Source organism: Rhipicephalus microplus, chromosome 8 (assembly GCF_043290135.1).
Source record: "Rhipicephalus microplus isolate Deutch F79 chromosome 8, USDA_Rmic, whole genome shotgun sequence".
NCBI classification, from domain to species: Eukaryota; Metazoa; Arthropoda; class Arachnida; order Ixodida; family Ixodidae; genus Rhipicephalus; species Rhipicephalus microplus.
The window spans coordinates 89245287-89267938 of NC_134707.1; the positions used below are offsets into that span (position 1 = coordinate 89245287).

General features: G+C 44.0%; 2 protein-coding genes across 3 annotated transcripts in view; both read right to left on the reverse strand.

The window, feature by feature from the left end:
• LOC142761740 (neprilysin-2-like) overlaps window positions 1-439 on the reverse strand; it is a 34706-nt gene extending 34267 nt beyond the window's left edge. For both annotated transcript variants that reach the window (XM_075872295.1, XM_075872296.1), the window contains exon 1: window positions 312-439. In XM_075872295.1, the coding sequence (XP_075728410.1) occupies window positions 312-430 (119 nt within the window). In that variant the 5' untranslated portion in view covers window positions 431-439. The remainder of the gene's footprint in view (window positions 1-311) is intronic.
• Window positions 1-22652, reverse strand: part of LOC119187311 (uncharacterized) — a 293285-nt gene that overhangs the window by 109361 nt on the left and 161272 nt on the right. The gene's annotated exons all lie outside the window — the stretch shown is intronic.

Genomic DNA, 22652 nt, shown 5'->3' on the forward strand with positions numbered 1-22652 from the left:
ATAAAAGCTAAACTAGAGCTGCATGTAAATTTGAATAGCCCGTTCGGGGACCACCAAGCAACATTTATAACTAGACTAAAAATATCTCTCACGCATATAGCGTAAAATCAAATTGTACTTCATTATATTATGTTTCGTGCACAGTGCTTGTCGCGCCGACATATAGTTGCAAAGCTGCGCTAATTTCAGCTTCTACAAATGATTTTCGGAAGCGTACACAAGCGCAGCTTACTTATCGTCGTGTGCACAGTCTCGCACTTTAAAAACCAACGACTTCGAAAAAAAAAGATGCTTCTATTTATCTTACTTACGTGCTGTTTACTCTGCTTACAAAGTTTATCAAGCCTGCATAGTAGTCTGGGCACTCTAGTATAACCCGAATATCGTCCTTTAAGGTTGCGTTGATGTCACGTAGCTCATTTTCAAGCATAATTCGTAAGGAAAACTTCGATTAGGAGAAGATTGCAGTGAATCACATCGCTCGTATTTCGGAAGCCTTGCTGTCTGCGGTCACTTAACATTAGCTGCATGCGAACAGTTTGTGTTAGAAAACAAACGAGCACTAAGTGATGCCACCTAATTAAAAGCGAACGAAATAAAAGTAGAGTAATATTCAAATAATAAGGCAACGTTCTATAACAGAGCCCCTGAGTACCACCACATTTATTTGAAACAATTATTTGCAAAGCATTACAAGCCAGAGTTATGGTTACATACAGCCGACAAATAATAATATAGTTTATTTCACTGAGGTAAGCTTAACCACAGCAAAAACAAGTAACTTCATAATATACCATAGCTGTAAATTAAACTTCTTTTAAAAATACATTAGGATATCAAATAAACAGCGTCTTGATCTGAGAATTTTTAAACACAATACGACGGCAGACTTGCTTTCATGATACCACAATTTTAGCCCTTTGTTACACGTGCGTCCTGTCTGAAACTGCAACCGAAAACTGCCTCTGGTGCTCGGAGGGACAAGCGTAGGCTCGGAGCAAATCACACGCCGTATGACACAGAGAATAGCACCACTGTATTTTTTTGTTTTATGAATTGGACTGCCTGTTTTTTCTTCTTGCCTTGTTTGTTGGCTGTCATTGCTTTTGGCGTACATGCACGTTATCCGTCGCACGCCACGAGTGTGATATAGGCATTCCTGCAACGCACGTAGATCACATGCGTACGGGTGAGGTGATAGGACGATTTCTCAGCTGATCGCAAAAAAAAAAAAATTTGAACGTAGTGCTCGACAATCAGGCTGGACAATCTCTTTTCACCTTTGCCCTTTTCTTGCACAGGCGATGCATTTTGGCTTAGCTTTCTCACTCACATTTGCCACTGTATTTGTCACTGGAAACTTCAAATGGGCTGACGCAGTGCGGTGCACGAGTACAGGGGGCTGACGGTGTTCCATCTATACGCATAAAATATTCGGATGGTTCATGGCCTTGTTGCAGTATAAACGCTGAAGTCCTATTTCTCGAATTCGCAACTAACTGTTTTCACTGGAACCGTGTGTTAGTGTCGTATTGGTCTATTTTCCTGATTCACCTGCTTCTCTAGTTGATTAAGGTTGAGGTCTCGCCCGTGTCAGGACAGCTACTTTTAAAGGCGCCGCTCGCCTCGGGGGAGTGGAATGGCTGTGGTTGGATAAAACATTTGCTTTTGTGATGCTTACCAGTGTGGACGCATGTCTGGCGTCTCTGGCTCCAACACGACTTGCGTCGGACTCAACCACCCATGTTTTAATATGGCAGGTTGTACACACGTCTATGCTCTTCCGCCTCCCAAACTTGTTTTCAAAAGTCGCAGCAGAACATATTTACTCGCCCAGTACTAGTAATGGTATGCGCTGAGTGATTCTCGTCCGAGAATAATGAGATCTTTGAACTCGGAACGTATCTAACAAAATAAATAATCACTTCACATCATTGAAACTACGTGTTCAACGAGCGGGAGCTAAATTTGTTGATTCCAATACGAGTAAGTCTGCCTACTCGTAAGAGGCAGATTACATACTTCCACCGGCACTGTATTTACAGCAACGGTGATATCTGATAAGTCTACGTGTCCGGAAAGTGTACTGTGATGAGCTAAAAAGTGAGCAACAATGCTCAAGAGTCAGTAATTTTTTGTGTGGAGTTTCTTGCATCAACCCGCTTCATTTTGCACCCCATGTAACCGAGATAAGAGGGACAGGATTTGTAGAGCAATGGCGTTGGTTTATGAAATTGTTCTGAGTTATCCGGGCATTGAAAGAGCCTTTTACTAAGATGCACTCAACCGACATCACTGCTGGAATAAAAGTGAAAGGTAAACATTCTGCCCCGCAGAGCCTTACAGTCATTTTTTATCAGATTTGTACGCTGCATGAAAATGACCCATTAAGGTGAATATCGATCGCATATGATTACCGCAGAAGTTTGAGACATTGTACGTTAGAGCTTCTGACATGAAGAAAGTACTCAGACAGTGCCTCAAATGTTACGCCACCGTCTTATTCATTGTTCGAGTTATGGTCAAGATTTTCCTATGAAGGACATGATCTGTACGTATCATGTCACAGTATATTAAAGCACTAAACAAATTTGGTAGCCTAGAACTTACGTTAGTTGAAGCGGCCGTCCCAATCTCAGATGTCATGTTTACTTCCATTGGTTTCTCAACCACCGGCTTAGAGAGCTGAAAAATAGCCACATAAGAGTATAAAAGTTACCAATGAAGAACGTCGTGAAATAAACACACAAATAGAGTAGTTAAAAATTGCAAAACAGTACTTAAGTGTCCGATATCTTTCTTCAGTTTCTTACCTTTGAAAACACCCGTTCAAAAGTGAGAAGGTCTTCCGCAATTATCATACTTTGGTTCTTCGTCACATTGGCACTCGTAAGTCTAACTATTTCAGCAACTACTTTTTTACAGCGGTTGTATTGCTTTGTGGATATTTTTTCAGCCCTCTCTTGTGATTGCTTGGATTCATTGAACTTTTCTCGTGACGACAGTGACCTGATTTTTTCGGATGCGCAAGTCAGAAGAAAGAAGTCAGTCCGCTTCGTAATCTGCAAGATAAAAAAGGTTGTTTAACTTGCGACAGCAGTTGAGAAATAGTTGGGTATGGCTTTTAGCTGGAGTAAGCATTTTCAGAAGTGCACATATGTTCGTTAAGGCAGCGATTGAAATAGCGAAAACATACCAACGCATTTTTGTCGTATGGTCTATTATCCATCAGTGAAAGAAAAACAAGCATTTCTGGAGTGCGTAAAGTGTGGACGATCAAAAGACAATTATCAGAGTGCGCAGCCGCTGGTGCTAAAAGCTGTCCAGGCTGTGGTGCCATCAGGTGCCTTGTAATGTCTTCAGAACAATGCGCTCACGTTGAAAGCATTTCGTTCACATTCCACTCACCACTTGCAACACGCGAAGCTGCTGGAACTTGCAGGCGTGCGATATGCGGCATCGCAGAGCTGAGCCGGCGACACCAAGAGCCATGCATAAGATAGTGTTCATCGGGTGCAGTTACCATATGTCACTAGTGATGTGATTCCTACAGTCAGCCACAGCAGCAGCCACGCAATCGGACTAAAGCGTTTTCATGGATGAGCACTATAGCGCAACCTCAGCACGCCGAATGGGCACCGTGCTGATTACATTTCCGCGGTATGTCACTCGCTGCTGATCGCGGGTATGGCTACAAAGGCGGGCATTCCAAGGGGTGGTTGATACAAAATTCTTGCTACAATGCACGCTGTACAGTTCGAATGGGACTATAATATTTCAGAATGCTTCGAACATTACGATGATAGTGATTTTGTCCCCTTAATGTTTGTGCTGTGTCAATAGAACATATTTTCAGCGTCTTATCAATGGTCTGACAAGCCGGGATCACATTTCACCTATGTGAATGCATAAAGAAGACGAATTATATTTATCGACCACGCATGCTAGTAACATACTTTCATCAGGGAAAATTACCTAAGGATTCATTAAAGGACGAATTCATCATGCCACACCGTACTTTAAAGTTCTCTTGTATAAATGATCTAGCAGACCTAAAAAAATATTCCGCCAATACCTCGAACTCTTGATAAACATACATCCTAACTGCACTGGAGTGAGTTTGAAAACTTGTGGCGAGACTCATCTAGTCATTATGGTGATACAATATTTACTTCATCAAAGTGGAATGTAGCTTGGATAATCTTTCTTTGTGACGTAATTTGATTGTCACATCTTCACGTTACCGTAAGAAATTCATTTTCTCCATTTACCTGAGGCTACAATGAGCCGTCCCACAAAACCGTTGCCATGACAACTCGGTTGTTTTTAAGAACACGAAAACTCGTGTTTCAAACCAACAGCTGCTTTTTATTGTATGAGAAAGCCCATCACTTCCTATGTAATATCCCAAGTGGAGTATTTGTAAAAGTAAAAGGAAAAACGAAGAAACTGAAGCGAGGCTCACTATGATTGTCCGTTTGCTGCTGGGCTTCCTTGGTTCCAGTTGAAGGCTGTAGTCGAAAAAAGGGCGCAAGCCAATTTTGCTTAAGATATTGCCGATGGTCTCGTCAGTTTCGTTAGTAGGCTGTTTGCTTGATGAATACCAGTCGTCAAAACCCAGCTGACGAATTATTCTCTGCATAGATTCATGGAGCCTCAGGCTGTCGTTTCCTAAGAAGAGTTTGGTAAAAACATTGTTATAGGATATTTAATTGTGCGACGAATAGAAAACATATTTACGCGTTGCACTAAGGCAAGTAGGAAATGGTACAAGTTATATGGCAGTGTTTCCTTATAACCCTCTTGCAAATGTTCTCTGTCCAACCCTAGAGCAGCCAAAATATATACTGTAGAACTTCATCAATTAAAATGTTATCGTGTGTGCCGTAATTATTTATAGGCAGTCCGTGGTCGTCAGAAACTTTCAAACTTCAAACTTTAGCCTAAGCACCGCACTGAAAGAGTGGTTGGCATTGGTTGCCGTGTATATAAAATTAACAGATGTAGCACATCGAAAAGACTTCATGTATTCCGTCGAAGTTTTGGGCAGAGGATGTCCTTTATCTAGACAAGATGATCCAAAAGATAAAGGTTGGACTCGGTCCAAAACAAAACGTCAACGTAATATTTGAAGTCTTCTTGAAAAGCTACCTCCCATACTTTCATATATACGGTACGCAATACGAGGCAGTCCTTCAACAATATATATATATATATATATATATATATATATATATATATATATATATATATATATATATATATATATATATATATATATATGGCATAATAAGCAGAGGAGAAATGCCATTAAGCCCCGCCGCGATGGTATAGTGGCTAAGGTACTCGGCTGCTGACCCGCAGATCGCAGGTTCAAATCCCGGCTGCGGCGGCTGCATTTCCGATGGAGGCGGAAATGTTGTAGGCTCGTGTGCTCAAATTTAGGTGCACGTTAATGTACCCCAGGTGGTCTAAATTTCTGGAGCCCTCCTCTACGGCGTCTCTCATAATCATATGGTGGTTTTGGGACGTTAAACCCCACATATCTATCAAAGAAGTGCCATTAGGTTCCAACACAAAGGCGTACCAAATGCCCTGTCAGAATTGGACGACGAAACTGTGTGTCAGTATTGCATCATTAATATGTATCAGAAGATGTAAATTTCACGCTTCATCACGAAAAAGCTTACGTTCATTTATGCACGACATGTAGGCGCTAGTAAATTTTCCCACCGCAGTGGAGTTGCTGTTTCCTTTCGCATTAGGACTCTTCAGAATTCCTGCAAAAATAACGAGAGAGAGCCTTTAGAGTTTGCATTGCATTTTTTTTCCCTGATGTGCACTACTACGACCAGAGTAATATTTGAGAACGCATTTCACACAAGATTTCTAAAGAACAGATAATAGTATTTTTTAGATTCATCAAAACTGTCGCTATGGCCATCAGAGACTACCCTAAACTTTCCAATACGATGAGCCATAACTTTTAAATATGTACAATCATCAAGAGTGGCCTAAATATATTTTTATTTTTATATTTATGGTACCTTACAGGCCCCGAAGAGCATTTAGTCGGGTGGGGGCGGCTTTACGAAAAAAAAACAATAAATGGAGCACAAAAAGAAACTACGTCGAGGATGAAACGAAGAAAATTCTACAATGAAAGGGAATGAACAAACATTATAAACAATGCAGTAAAATACAAAGTCATTAATAAAAACACATTTTTATAGGAATAATCAAACATATAAACATGCTAATTTTCACGAAAATTCACAGCGTCTCTGAACGAGAGACTTTCACCAGTAAGATTATTCCTAAGTGCAATGGAGCACGGAAAAAAAGAATTACTGAATGAGTGTGTGGCCGAAGATGCGTCTGAAACTGAGATGATTATGAAGATGACGTGATGTATATATGTGAAGGAACTTAAATCGATAGACGACTGGTCCACGAGTTGTAATGGTACTTATGGAAGATGCAAAAGAGGGGGACAGAGCGGCGGGAATCTAAGTTAGGAAAGGTAATATAAGGTAATATCCCGTTTGAATAGGGTGATGCCGGAACAGTGATTGTACTATCAGGTTATGAAGCAGGCCGCACGATTTTTGATCGATTCCTCTTTATCTATTAGGTAATGCTGACGAGGAGATGAGATCGATGAAGCATATTCCAATTGAGGGCATGAGAAGGTTAGATAGGCCTGTTGTTCAGCAGATGATGAATGATGCAGATTTGACGCTAAATATAATGTTGATTGAATGATGCAAAAATGACCCCAAATATATTGTTGCTCGCACATATATATGCTGAAGAGTTGCAGATGTTTACGTTACCAGTTGTTTGCACTTGTGCAATAATGTAAACTGGAACGTGCGTATTAGCAACACCAGAAGCTGATATGAAGCGCTGATGCCCGCGACGGTGCTGGCCCTGGTCAATGCTACATAAATCAACTTCTGCGCATGGCAACTAGCCACAATTGAAGTTAACCCGATGTGACGGCTGTATAAAGGAGTACATACTGCAACTACTACTGACATTTCACGAATACTAGTGTCTATTTGAAAAGTACTTCTGATACCTGGCGTAGCTCTTCGATAAAATGCTTCATTGCCACGCAGAATGCTTGCATTTTATTCCAGCTGGGACCCTCGCATTTGTTCTATGCCTTCTTGGGGTCGACCTTACCGATATCGGGTATTTGTTAAAGTGCGCTCATTGAAATTGCCCATGTGTGTTCTCGTCATTCCTGGGTAGATACTAAGTGATAACACCTGTGGCAGATACCAGCATACCAGCGGCGCATACCTGCTTATGAGTATGTGGCACTGTCTGGCAAGAAGTGTTTGACGACGTACGCGACGGGATTGTGACATTATTTATGTCTTCACCAGCGCGTCTCATTCGTCAAACCATCTTATCCTCTCATGCTAGTTTTGTTTCACGCCAAGTTAAGAGGGTGACCACAAAAGCACCCAAACGTAAGTGGATAGATAGATAGATCGATAGATCGATAGATAGATCGATAGATAGAGATAGATAGATAGAGATAGATAGATAGATAGGTAGATAGATAGATAGATAGATAGATAGATACGCTCGAAGTCGCCGAGGTTCGCTAAAAAATGCTTCGCATCTAAATGTATTCTATCTTGAGGCGCTACAAACACCTCAAAACAGTGCCAGTCCAACAAGAACAATAGCATAAACCAATGAATGATTGAAAAAACCAACCCTCATACTACAAAACCGTACACTGGCTACCTGGTGTATATGGGCTATGGATCTTGACCTTGAAAAGAGTGCCGTTGGGAGATTTCTCGTTGTTCAGCAATAAAAATTCGCAGCATGCGCGTTAACTATAGGCGCACTGCGGGTTTCTATCTCCAATGATAGTCTTCTGTCATTCATTGACCATTAGCGGCACTCGGCATGGTCCAATAGGAAACACCGGTCCATCACTAGGTGCCCTCCGCGTCCCCAGGTTTCTCTCTTGTGCCACGCCGCGATAAGCGCCAGCGTCACCGGCAGTGTAAGCGTTTGTGCCCGATGTGTCACATCTACACATGTTTTCTCTAGTGGGAGATGGTGTGAAGTATTTCTTCATTGCCTTGGTGCACCGCTTTCTGAAAGATGAAGTGAGGGTCAAGCAAACTTCGGATTTAAAAATGTTTGTTATTCGCTGTCACGCAGCAATGATTAAGTCAAACAAGTTCGTGGTCCCTTGGCCCCACATGGGTAATCTGCTACATTCAATTGTGGGGTGAGCAGCTTGCGGCCCAGAGCGGAGCAATGTGCTCTTTTAGACACGACATCAGACCAGTACACCCCTGTCGTTGCTTGTTCTTTTCTATCTAAGGACCAACTTTGCAGTTTCTACGTGTAACAGTGTAAGAAAGGAACATAAATGTCACTTCTATTTGACGTTGTTACCCACTAGCACGCTTAGCCAAATAACGTTTCACCATTATTTGTAATTTGCATACTCTAATGATTGTAGATAGTGTTAGTTTTATTCATTATTAGCTACTGATATCTATCGATCATAGAAAACAATAAATGCGACTCAATTGACTTTATTTTCTCTGCCGCCCCACCATCTATGCGTCCGTGCGAACCCTGCAGGGTCAGTTTCGTACAAGCCACCTGAAACGCACTCCGCCTGAAATGGTTGCCGCCGCCTGACTTAGTTCATTGTGTCTGTGCTAACTGGAATGAAGCGGAATGTAGCCGTTCATGCAATTTTATTCTGCTTCTCGCGTGCCACTCAAGTCTTTTGCCAGGTGGCCAGAAATAGGTGTCCTAGAAAGGCGAAAATTTATTACATGACACTTTAGAGTAACGCCTATATAGCGCAAAGAATGATGACACAGATGTCGTTTTTGCTAAAAAGCTTGCTATGGAATTTCTTACCGATAGCCTTAGGGCACTTATTCGTTCATGGATCTACATTTAAATTTCTACTTTGTTTGCACAAGCCCAGGTCACTGACACCATCGCGATTGCAGAATTCAAGAAGACACTAATTATCGAGAAAAATACTCCCAAGAGAGTTTCCCTATTATATGTAAATAAAATTTCACCTTACTCTCACTTTTCCTTTCTCACTCTCTCTCTCTCTCTCTTCACCTTACTGTGCTCGTGCTGGATCCTAAATACACAAGTATAATGATATAAAATGGAGAGTGGTGGCAGGGATTTTACAAGCAATTTGACCTGCGATAATGTTAGTCAGAAAACCGAGACACACAGGACACATAGGCAGCTTTAGAAAACGACTCCTAATTATGAAGCGTAAGGCATTATTAATATAGCATTTATGGAATGATGTCTGCCTCCCCATATCGTGAGAAAACAGGTGTTATTTCGCGGAAGCGGAAAGACACCTGTTTTAAAATAGTAACCTTAAAATGCCTTAAAATAGGAACCTAATAATCTGGCATATTATGTCTAGACTACATAGCAAGTTAGACAACATTGTGACTACTTACGCAATAGGGATTCGATTGCAGAGTCCATAACCTTCGATGGTGGCACTTCCGTGTTCCCTGCTCGTTTTCCACATACGAAGTCGAAGAAATTATCGCAAGGTGTTGACTTCCCCAAGCCGTCACTGATTGTATCCGCTAGAGAAATGTGTCATTTTTAGCGAGTAAGAAATGAGCCATGTAAAGTAAACATCCTACCAGCACAATAAAACAGTAACCTACTCTAATCTCATTCAGTGCGTTAGTACAACAAAAGTATTTTTTACTACATTCTGTTTATAGAAATAATGTCCAAATATCTGCACCGACTGGGTATTTGTGGATCAGGACGGTTTGATGTACCTAAACGGTGCACACGATGATCATGGCCAAAGAAAACGCCTGAATGATTAAGTTTCTCAAATAATCATGGTCGATTGAAGTAGTTTTAGTGTATTGCAATAATCTTTATAATACGTACTAATATTTCTTTAGCCCCTAAAGACAAGCAAGATGTTTATGTTTCGGCAGCAACACTTATGCCAACGTCACTCAATCGAACGTGTGTTTTACTAGCTCTTGTTCGCAGGCATTTTGCGCTGCTGTGTGCCCTTATGCCGAATACTTACTTCGAAATCTTTCTTCTTTTTTCATACAAAAAATACAAAAATGTCACTTACCAATAGCTATGCACTGTGGCTTCCAACAAATATCACGAAACTTGGATGACCTTGTGCGTTCTTGACCTTGTGCGCCTCCTTTATGTAGTAGCCACCGCTCACTTTAGCCCTTGGATTGTCCGCTAGATGGTGGTAGTTGTATATGATGAATATATGATGAAAAGATGCAAGATGGTGGTACTTGGAGTGTTCACCATATTCACCGACGGACAGAGAGCCGACAGACAGACGCACAGACAGACAGACAGACAGACAGACGGACAGACAGACAGACGTGCAGAAAGATGTACGGGTGAAAAGATGGACCAACCGACGTGCGGACGGACGTGGCTAAGAAATGATTCATGGTTTGCCTACAAAACCCTTCGAAGCTTAGCCTAACTCACCATCATTACTCCGTGTATATGCTGTAATTTTTTGTTTGTGAAGGAAACAAACTTCTGAGGCAAAGTAACCCAAAAGCAATTGATCGCATTCTTGTACTTGGTCGGATACATTTTCTGGTTCTATAAACCACAGTAGTCAATTTTATATTGCAGGAATGATTTCTAATTCTATTCGCTTCTTTCTTCTTGTGCCATGTACAGTTCTCATCGTGACAATATCCAGCTAATATGGTTCAAAATTCTTAAGTATTGCGATGCAGAGAAACAGAAAAATCAATTTTCCGTGTGTCATTCAATTCGAAGGTCGCAGATTCGTTCAGTGCCGTTTAGCAGCTCGTTTTTGCTCTGTTCAGCACAGATTATGGAAATGAAAACAATATATGTCAGGTTTCCAGCAGAAAGCAAACTCCGGCATTCTGCGTGGCAACCAAATATTCTACCCCAGAGCAACGCCAAGTCTCGAAAAAAACTTTTGACATACACCCTAATGTTGGTGAAACGCCAATTATGATTTCAGTAGTGGGTATGTGCTTTTATAAACCTTTGATATATACTCCTTGATTCTGCTTTCTTGTCGGGTTAGCGTCAATTGTAGGTAGGCGACGTATACGCTTATGTTTATTATTGTAGCAATGTCTAGGGCTATCCTCCTCGCTAGTACAAGCGCTTCACACCAGCTCATCGCTGCTGGTGTTTGCATACCTATGTTGCTGCTGGCATTGTTTCGCAATTTCAAACACTGATGAAATAATCATATGCGAAGGTTGAACAAATGTCTGTGCGTGCAACAGTCGTACATGCATTTGGCGTCATTTGAAATTGTGTCTCTCAACAGAAAAATTAAAACAAAATCACCTACCCTCCGCACGCTTCGCATAACCTTGATTCCGAAATGCGCGCTTCTGATTTTTTGTATTTATCACAAAAATTTGTTCGTTCAGATAGGTTAATTTATTTGAGATAGAATAAGTTTGCACTTGAAAATGGAGGTGGCATGGAGCATTGCACGCATCCAGAATGTTCAAATATGGCGAAAATTAGACGCGAAACAGGTGTTCCGCGATTTGAGTTGCTGACTGGTATAGAAGGAAGATGAAATTAACTACGTCATCGACTTCCGAAGACAACCCTCTAGGTTCGAATATAATGAATAGTAAAACATCCGCGGGGTGAATGATGGCGGGTGGGGCGAAGCATTCGTCCGTCCATTCGTTCTTGCTTCCGTCCGTCAATGCGTCCGCCTGTGTGACCGTCCATGCGTCCATCCGCCCGTCCGTGCGTGCCTCTGTTCGTGCGTCCGTCCCTGCGTTCGTCAATGCATCCGCCCCTGCGTCGGTTCATGGGTCCATCTATTCAACCCTCCAAGTACCACTATCTCGCATCTTTTCATCATATATTCCCTATATAGAAACACCGCAATCCAGCGGACATTCCAAGGACTGAAAGAGAGGTGGCACACGCACACTTTCTTACGGTTTGCACTTCGGGTCTACTTCCCACCTTTAAGCACCTCGAGTTCAAGGTATATACCAGTTCACTGTATTCACGGCACTGCGGCCCAACGCTCACTAAATCTTCTCAAAATCAAGGAGGTTACGCCCAGCGAGTATAAAGTAGCAATTTCTTTCTGTCAGATTGTGCTCAATGCACATGCCGATGGCTGCTAATAGGAAATGGGAGACCGGAGAATTCGGCTTTTACTTTCTTACGGCTTGCGCTTCGTATCTACTTCCCACCTTTAACCACCTCGAGTTCATGGTATATACTAGTTCATTGTATTCATAGCACTGCGGCTCAATGCTCGCTAAACCTTTCTAAATCTAAGAAGGTTACACCCAGCGAGTATATAACGTAGCAACCCTTTATTGTCAGATAGTGCTCAATGTACATGCCAATGGCTGCTAATGGGGAATGAGAGACAGGAGTATTCGGCATTTAGTTAACGTGCACGCTGCGATTTTTTTATTGTTCAACAACGCACAGGAGAAATCTCCCACCGGCACCACCTTGGAGGTCAAAATGTAACTCTGGTTACACACTACGACGATGACTACAAAGGACGAACGGGTGCCGCTATAAAGAGCTTCGCCCCTAAAAACATTTGTTTGTGACCGAGGAAGGAATGTCGGTGAGTGGGATCCTTAGTCCTGAATTCCATGTGGGCATTCCCATACCATGTGGTTCAGGGTGGCTGTTTTAGTGACGCAGAACCTGTGCAGTGGTGCGTATGTGTCGGGATCTATCTTAAATGGTATGTATGGATTGGGGAATTGAGTGAAAGTTTCCAGTATTTTATTCGCTATATTTCACGCATAAGCTAGAAAGAGCTAATATAACTAACTTACGTTTGGGAGTTCGGTGTTGAAACATTTAAAATGATGATGTTAGCCAGCTATTTCTTTTGCTGACTATAATGACAATATTTTTTTATCTAATTACGTAAACGACGTGAACCGGTGGCAAAATATCAAGTAAAGAATAATTGTTTCCTCCTTATTACAGAAGCAGTACACAGCAGAAAGCGCTGGACTTGCTCCATGCAGGTAAAATAGAGGGAGGTAACCCGGCCGCAAAGTTCGGGAATAGCCACTTTCTTTATTCTCGACCACGATAACTCACTGTTCGAGGGAAACACGAGGTACTTTATTCTGTAGAATCTATCAAGACTAAGTCTAATAGACATTTTTTGTATGTCGATGGGCGGAATCTCGCAAATATAATGTACGAAGTTAGCGGAAAAAGGCGAACGATCGGCGCCAGAGGTGCCGCTTTTGCAAGAGAATGAGCGCTTTCGTTTAAAAACAAACCTTTGTGACTTGGTGCCCAAAGCAAGTTGTGAACGTGCGTAAGCAATGTATAAAAAGCGCGTATTGTCTGGTAAACTACTGTTTATATAGGACAGACACACAAGCTGATTGATGATTGATGATTGATATGTGGGGTTTAAAGCCCAAAACCACCATATGATTAAGAGAGACGCCGAAGTGGAGGGCTCCGGAAATTTCGACCACCTGGGGTTCTTTAACGTGCACCCAAATTTGAGCACACGAGCCTACAACATTTCCGCCTTCATCGGAAAAGCTGCTGTCGCATCCGGGATACGAACCCGCGGCCTGCGGGTCAGCAGCCGTGTACTTTAGCCACTAGACCACCGCGGCGGCGCAGAGACAGAAGCTGCGACATGCGCATTAGGTGACTGTCTAGGGCACATGTACATGACAAAGCTACTATAGTTACATCTTTATCTCTTTGAAAAGAAGTAAAGTACGCAAACAGTGAGATACAAAAAAATGTTAGAGGTGGATAATACAAGGGGCTATAACTGCCTTCTCTCTGGCTGGGGATAAAGTTGTAGTGCTCTACAAATCGGTCACTTCAGCGAATAGCGTCTGCTTGTGGCAGCGCCGTATCAGGACCAGGCTGAGGAGTTGGCGCAGGCGAGCGAATCACAGAGTCAGATTGTGGCTGCAGTTCTGTGAGATGCTCCCTGGTCCACCTCAGTTGTCTGCTTGGTGTGGCTAGATTGTAAAACCTTGCTGTACCTGCAGGGCCGATGACCACTGCTGAGGATCAGGTCTTGCGTGCGGTGTTGTATACGGATACTGTAGAACTGCAGGGAACTCCAAATTTTTCTCGGAATGATAAATTTCCTGGCACGCTTTGTCTCGAACATATCCACCTTGTCTGCACTGCTACCCGATCTTTTGGAAAAAGACGCTGCATGGGCCTGGACAGACCAACAGGAAGAGAGCTTTCGCCAACTTCCAGAAACACCCATACGGGCTCCTGTACTTGCGTGTTTTAACCAAGGAAAACCTGTGACATTGTCAATGGACGCCAGTCAGCGTGGTCTAGGAGCTGTTCTTCTTCAGGATGGGCATTCGATCGCCTATTCATCGCGTTCACTAACCGAAACACAGCAACAATACGTACAAATTGAAAAGGAAACGCTCGCCATTGTTCACGGCTGCACAAAATTTGAAGATTATGTTTTTGAGCGGTCCAAAGTTATTGTCGAGTCTGTTTAGAGAACATAATTAAAAAAAACACCGCGTGAGTTTCCACTCAGATTGCAACGCATGAGGCTTGTTTTACAAAGTTTCCCAATCAAAGTGACTTAAAAACCAAGTAAGGAGCTCTTCCTAGCCAACGCTCTTTCTCGCTTCCGAAGTCCTACTGAGCTCAAGGGTGAGACAGAGAAATTTCCTGTCAACATAATTTCTTCTCTTTCTGCGTGAGACCAACAGCTCGAGAGCATTCGCAACGAAACTAACAAAGATGCTGCCGAGATAGAAAGACATCTGAAATGCGCATGAACGCGCTAATTTCCGGGGATACACTCGTGGCCAGGCACCCACGTGATAGTCACCGGATGGAGAAGTGAAGAAATGTTGCTGAATATGCGTGAGACTGTCTTTGGTGCAATGCTTTGACGGAAGTATCGATAAGCGTTCTGGGAATCAGTGCAAATTTCTGTGATGGTAGAATATGCGGCCGCATGCACCACTGCTAGAGCTAGTGCAACCCCCTCAGCCACGTCGGGGCGTGCCGTTTTAACAGACGCAGAAATACTAATGCGCCCGTCTTCTTTCATGGCAGCAGCCGTGGCCGTTCCTTCAAGTGGGCCTACCGCAGCATCGACATAGAGGACGTTTTCACAATTTTTGTACCACCGTATGTAATAATCAGCGCGTGCCTTGCGTCGGCCCGGATGGCGTTGTGGATTTATGTTGCGCGGCAATGGTTTGAGTTGCATGCGTGCCGCGACCCTTATTGGAATAGGCGACAATGCTTCGTTACGAATCGTGTCGCTTGATTCGAGTCCCAGGGTTCAGAGCAGGTTCCGCCCTGTAGGTGTCCGAGAAAGGCGCAAGAGTTGATTGCTTTTCTGTGCCTCTATTATTTCTTGCACTGTATTATACAGACCGGTCTCTAGGAGGAGAGTAGTTTTGGTGCGCATCGGCAACCTCAGTGCGTTTTCAACCGCCCGCCTGATTATACTGTTAGCCCGTTCCATTTGCTTTTAAGTGGGGTGGTGATACAGAAGATGATAAGTGAGGCGACGTACCACCAAAGCTTCAACAATTTGCATGGCGTCCTTTTCAGATAGACCATGATTGCGCGACGCTATCCAGCGGATTGGTCCTGAAATTTGCTTTATCTGATTATCAATAATGTTCAAGGTGTAGTTTGCGTTTAAGTTTGGTTGTATGTGTAGACGCAATACCCCCATTTTATGTACTCTTCGCGCAGGTTAACCATGCACATGCTGGTCAATGCTTGGGTCTTGCATGCGGGGTTTAAATGGTAACTCCAACTTTCCTGGCGAACAGTGGAGACCCACTGTGCTAATATGCCGCTTGATGACGTTGATGGCAGTTTGATGATGATGATGATGATGATGTGTGGTGCTTTGTGGCGCAAGGGCCAATTGATGGCCAAAGAGCGCCATTTCGATGAGTAGAGATGAGACAATGATATGTTGCGTGGCTGTATAGGGGCCTTAAAAATCTTCGCGATTATGTGGGTAAAAACATAAGTATTACGATCATGACAGTGGCGTGATATGCATATTAAAAGGGGTGACAAAAATTTTGATAATAAAAACATGTAAAAATATTTGGCACTAGCACACGTGCCTCATCAGCGCCCTTCTGTCCAAGGGCTGCGAGGCAAGTGCTTTTAAATGTAATCACTGCAGCAGCAACCTCTCTTGAGAGGTCACGCTACGCAATGCCTGGGTATATTACATAGTAAAAATTGACTTCTCTTAAAAAAGCTAAAAATGATTTATGGGTGAAAAGTGGTTCCCTACCGACAAACATTGCGGGGTGTAACGGTATATGTTGTCGGTAATGGAAAGTGTTGTCTTCTTAGAGTGTCTAACTGTTTACATTGGATTAAAACGTGAGAACTGTCAATGCCTCACCACAATTGTCACACAGTGGTGGATCACCACCGGACAAAAGATGTGTGTGTGTCGTTTATGTGTGTCCTATCCTGAGTCTTGTTAGTGTTACCTCTGTTAGACGAGATTTTGATACTGGTGGCCAATGACCAAGGTGTGGCTTGATAACGTGTAGTTTGTTTTGTGTGTGTTTATCCCACTTGCTCTGCCAGTAGTCCCTGAGGTTTCGTTTGAGAGACGGCTTCAGATCAAGGACCGGGATTGATATGGGTGTAGGGGCAGTGTTTTTGTGGACGGATGCAGCGAGCTGATCCGCCCTCACGTTGCCTTGGATCTCACGGTGCCCTGGCACCCAGCACACTACAACATGTTGGTTGAGTGTGTAGAGTGTGCAAAAAATGGAGTAAAGTGAAACGAGGACAGGGGTTTTTTTGGTTTTTAAGACTGTGCAGAGCCGTTACCACACTGAGGGAGTCTGTATAAATTACTGCTTTTTGTATTTGTGATTGTTTGATGTGTTTAGCTGCCACAAGTATCGCGTAAGCTTCCGCTGTGAAGATACTTGTGCGTGGATGTAGAGGGCCAGCATCCGAAGAGGAAGGGCCAACAGCAGCGTAGGACACAGAGGAGTTAGACTTAGAGGCGTCTGTAAAAAACTCAGGACGTGTGTATTTGTGTTGAAGTTCCAGGAAATATGTTCGGATATCGGCAATGGGCGCATGTTTTGTAACTTCTAGAAAAGACACATCGCAGTCTATAGTCTGCCATTGCCACGGTGGCGGGTATGCTACAGGAGCCATTAAACTGTGTTCAAGTGAGACTCCAGTTTTCTCAGCTAGACTCTTCAGGCGAACTGAGAAGGGCTGCCTCATCGAAGGTCTGTTTTGAAACAGAATTGAGCTCGACAAATCATTAATAGTAGAGTATGAGGGGTGCTTCTTGTCTGCTTTTACCTTAAGAAAATAAACGAAGGACATGTAAGTTCTCTGCAGATGAAGCGACCACTCATTTGACTCAACATAAAGGCTTTCTACGGGGCTGGTGCGAAAAGCACCCGTACAAAGGCGGATTCCCAAATGGTGCACGGGGTCCATTATCTTCAAGGCACTTTGAGTAGCAGACTGATAGACAACGGCCCCATAATCTAAGCGGGTGCGAATGAGGCTTCTATACAGGTTCATGAGGCATTGCCTGTCACTACCCCACGTAGTTTGTGACAACACTTTTATAACACTCATGGGTTTTAAACATTTTGTTTTTAAATACTTGATGTGTGGTGCGAATGTCAACTTGTTGTCCAAGATTAATCCTAAGAATTTATGCTCCGCATTGACAGACAGACGTTGACCGTTCAGTTCAATGTCAGGTTCTGAGTGCACGCCTCTCTTTCGGGAGAACAAGACACACGTGCTTTTTTCTAGGTTCAGCCGGAATCCCTTTTCCTCTGCCCATTTGGAGAGCTTGTTTAAACCTAATTGAACCTGCCGCTCACACATTGCTAGGTTGCATGACTTAAAGCCAAGCTGGACGTCATCGACATATGTGGAATAGAACATGTCGCGGGAGATGGACAGGTGCAAGGAATTCATTTTAATAATAAAAAGTGTAAAACTAAGTACACCACCTTGCGGTACTCCCGTTTCTTGCACAAATGTTTGGGAGGGAGTACTGCCCACACGGACGCGGAATTTCCGATTGGACAAGTAACTCCCGATTATGGAAAGCATTCTACCGCGCACACCCAGGTGAGACAAGTCTCTTAATATCCCAAAACGCTATGTTGTGTCGTAAGCGAGAAACACTGAGAGGAGCTATTGTTTGTGGACAAAAGCGTCTCGGATCTGTGTCTCGATACGCACCAAATGGTCGGCGGTGGATCTACCCTCTCGAAACCCACACTGAAACTGGTCGAGCAGATTGTGTGTTTCAAGGAAATGTAAAAGTCGGCGGCTTGTCATTTTTTCAAAACGTTTACAAAGGCAGCTGATTAGTGCAATGGGCCTATTACTTGAAACCGAGGAAGGGTCCTTGCCCTGTTTCAAAATAGTGATAACTATAGCCTCTTTCCAGAAAGCAGGGATGGTGCCAGAAAGCCAGATAGCATTGTATAGAGAGAGTAAAGTTTTTCGCGTTTTAGGCGGCAGGTTTTTCAACATTTCATACGTGACACGGTCGTAGCCTGGTGCAGAATTACTGCTAGAGTTTAGTGATGTTTGTAGCTCAGCTAAGTTGAAAGGTTGGTTGTATGCCTCGTGTTTTGTGCACTTATATTCTAGTTTCTGTTCTTCTATCCTTGCTTTATATCTTTGGAAAACTTCAGTATAGTGTGCCGAGCTAGACACTTGCTCGTAGTGTGCACAGAGGAAGTTCGCCTGATCTTCCAAGCTGTCACCCTGTGTGTTTACGAGTGGGAGTGAGTGTACTTGTCTTCCTGCTACCCTACGAACCATGTCCCAGACTTTAGCCTCTTGTGTATATGAATTTATCCCTGATAAAAACTTGTGCCAGCTTTCTCTTCTGGCCTGCCGACGCGTTCTCCTGCTAGGAGATTTTATTTTCTTAAAGCTCTCAAGGTTTTCCACTGTCGGTGAGTTGCGCAGCACCCTCCATGCCCTGTTCTGTTCTTTTCGCGCATTGTGACACTCAGTGTTCCACCACGAGACGTGTCGTTTGCCGGGCAGTCCAGATGTTCGTGGAATGCACTTGGCTGCTGCGTCAGTAAGAAAAGCCGTGAAGTACTGCACAGCTTCATCTATGCCTAATCCGCATATGTCGGTCCATCTTAGGTGTGTAATCTTTTGAAATTGTTCCCGGTCGGCTTTGTTCACCAGCCATTTGGGAACATGTGGAGGACATTCATATGTTATTGGTGTACTCAAAACTAAAGGAAATGGTCACTTCCGCATGGATTATTTATGACTTTCCACTGAAGTAATGGGACAAGTGAAGGAGATGCGATACTGAGATCTATGGAGGAGTAAGTATTGTTTGCAAGGTTATAATATGTTGCCTCTTTTCTATTCAACAGACAAGCACCTGATGAAAAGAGGAACTGTTCAATGAGACGACCTCGTGCATCACATCGACAGTCAACCCATAAACCGCTGTGCGCATTCAGGTCCCCTAGAACCAAATAATTTTCTGGTAACTCATCTATTAAAGACTGGAAATCATGTTTTTCCAGGTGGTGTTGCGGCGGTATGTATAGAGAGCAGATGGTGACGAGCTTATTCAATAGAACTGCTCGAACAGCCACTGCCTCTAGGGATGTTAGTGGTGGTAGATGACTGCATGCTACTCCTCGATTAACTCTAATGGCTACACCACCAGATGACGCCACAGCATCATCTCTGTCTTTCCGGAAGACAACATATTGACGCAAAAAAATTTGTATTCTTGGATTTTAAGTGTGTTTCCTGTACACACAGCACTTTTGGAGAATGTTTGTGTAGAAGTACTTGGACATCGTCGAGGTTTCGAAGTAGTCCTCTGACGTTCCATTGTATAATTTGTGTCTCCATTATGGGAGTAAAGAAGTGCTGTGTGTACGAAACGAGTGTGGCTGGAGTCTAAAGAGAGAAGTGACTTATCTTACAGAGCCTTTAGAAGGCCCTGTAATTACCGTTTTGTCTTTTTTAGAGCTGTCGAGGGAACCCCGCCGCTCCTTTGGCGCAGTCTGCGCCGGTGCAGTTGATGTGTCCATCGCCTCAGGAGAGACGACAGATAATGTTGTTTTCGTTGTAGGCTTCGTCGTGACAGACTGAGCCTTAAACCCCACCGGGCTGGAGGTCAAGGGGACCTCTTTAGTTTGTGTGGTGGCCTGGCTGCTGCCAAGGTTCACAGGGGCCTTCGGTGGGGGTGTATTCAAGGAGGGTGGGGCAGCCGAGGCTGCTCCCCCCATGGGGGCATGTGGCGTTTGCCTCGGCACGCTGGGCGTGGTCCAAGGCATTGCCGAAAACCAAAGTGGTGCTAACTCCCCTCGCACCACTTCGGCATACGATGTGTTCCCAGAAAAATGCGGGGAAACGCGCTGCCGCGCTTCACGGAAGCTTATGTTCAAGTTAAACTTTGTATTATTAATTTCTTTTTCCATTTTCCAGGCCACGCATGACCTGGAATATGCAGGATGGTTACCCTCACAGTTTGCGCAGTGCACTTGTAGCTGACAGTCATCGTCAGCGGTATGACCTTTGGTGCCGCATTTCGCGCAGGTAATCTGTCCTCGGCAGCTCTGGGAGCCGTGCCCGAACCTCTGACACTTAAAGCAGCGCCGCGGGTTGGGTATGTATGGTCTAACTGGCAGTTTAAGATATCCTGTTGCTATTTCAAAGGGGAGGGTGCTAGATGCGAAAGTTAGTATGATGTGCTTCGTTGGGATTTCCTTATTTTCTCTTCTTATTTTGATACGCTGAACCTGAATGACGTTTTCTTCTTTCCAGCTTGTTATAAGTTCATCATCAGAGAGGTCCATCAAGTCTCCATCTGATACAAAACCTTTCACTGTGTTCATGGTTCGATGCGGTGTGATTGTGATAGGCTGATCCCCAAATGCTGTGAGTTTATGTAGTCTTTGGTACTGTGCGTTGTCTTTTATTTCAAGTAACAGGTTAGCACTGGCGGTCTTTGTGGCCTTTTAGCCTGCGCCCAGTGTTTCTATGAGACATTTGGACAAAAGGAAAGGGGAAATACTTCTAGCTTTCTTTTCTGTACTTTCACAGTGGAAAATGTGGTACTTGGGAACGTTATCTTTTTTGTTCAGAACAAATTCAAAAATTGCATCGGTGCGTACCCGCTTTAAGCCGGTACGATCAGACATTAGGGGGAATGCTCCATGCATGCCTTTCTTATTTTTGTTCAGCAGCGTTGGCGGCCACCCACCACGGAGCCCAATGAGGGGACGCTACAAGTTTACAGATGCTGAAAACTGCAGACGCCAGCCGTACAACGCCACTATAACCCAATGCGCCTAGACCAAGGTAGGCTATTCGCACAGGGTTAACCCTAGCCGCCAGGAAGTTTGGAAGTAAACGGAAGAGAGTAGAAGACAGGACAGATAAATAGTAAGAGATAAAGACGAAGATGCAGAGAAAGAGGAATAGGAAAAGGCGACTGCCGATTTCCCCTGGGTGGGTCGGCCCAGGGGTGCCGTCTACGTGAAGCCGGGGCCAAAGGGGTGTGTTGCCTCTGCCGGGGGGCCTTAAAGGTCCAATCACCCAGCGTCAGCTCAACCCCCAGGATCCCCTTTTCCCCGGTACGGCAAAGCCACACACGGCTAGGCGTGGGAGGGAGTAGAAACTCCCCCGTTAGCTCGGGTCCGTGGTGTCGCTACACACCAAACGCCTGCATTCACAGGCGCCCCTGCGGGGCGTTGATGGCAGTTTGTAGAACGTCTTGTGCCTTCCCATTAGAGCCATGGCACACCCACAGAGTCATATCATCAGCGTAAAATGCATGCTGCAATCTAGGAATATAAGCGAGCTTTTTGGCCAATGGGGCCAAGGGTACATTGAATAAGAGTGGCGATACGACACCCCCTGGGGTGTGCCCCTGTATGGGAGGAAAAAAGTGGTGGAGTTGAGTGTACCTAATCTAACCTCGGCAGTGCGCTTTTCCAAAAAAACTTTGACATAATGCCAGGTCCTACGACCACAGCCAGTTGTGGCCAATGTCCTGCGAATGTGTTCGTGACTGACATTGTCGAAAGCTTTTTGTATGTATAATGCGAGAATGACTCTGGTTTGGGCTGTCTGCCATTTTGGGTGAAATATACTCTTTTTTTAACATGCAGGAGCACATCCTGTGCGGATAGGTTAGGGCAAAAGCCAAACTGGGTGTTAGGAAAGAAATTGCTAGCTTCTAAGTGTAGCGGTAGTCGACGAAGAACAACATGCTCAAAACGTTTACCTACACAGCTCGTGAGCGAGATGGGTCGTAAATTTTCGATAAGTAGTGCTTTGCCTGATGTTGGAATCAGATTATTATGTGCGTGTTTTCAAACACAGGGCAGTGTGCCCTTGCTCCAGTGTTCGTTAAAGAGATCGGTGAGCTCCTGTAGAGAGACGTCATCTAAGTTTCGGAGTAACTTTTATGTTAGACGACCCGGCCCTGGTGCAGTGTCCCGGGTAATACAAGCAAGGGCCTGTTTTACCTCTGCAAGTGTGATATCTGCAGCCAAGTTTTCGTCAAGATCCGGGGGTGTTAATGGGAG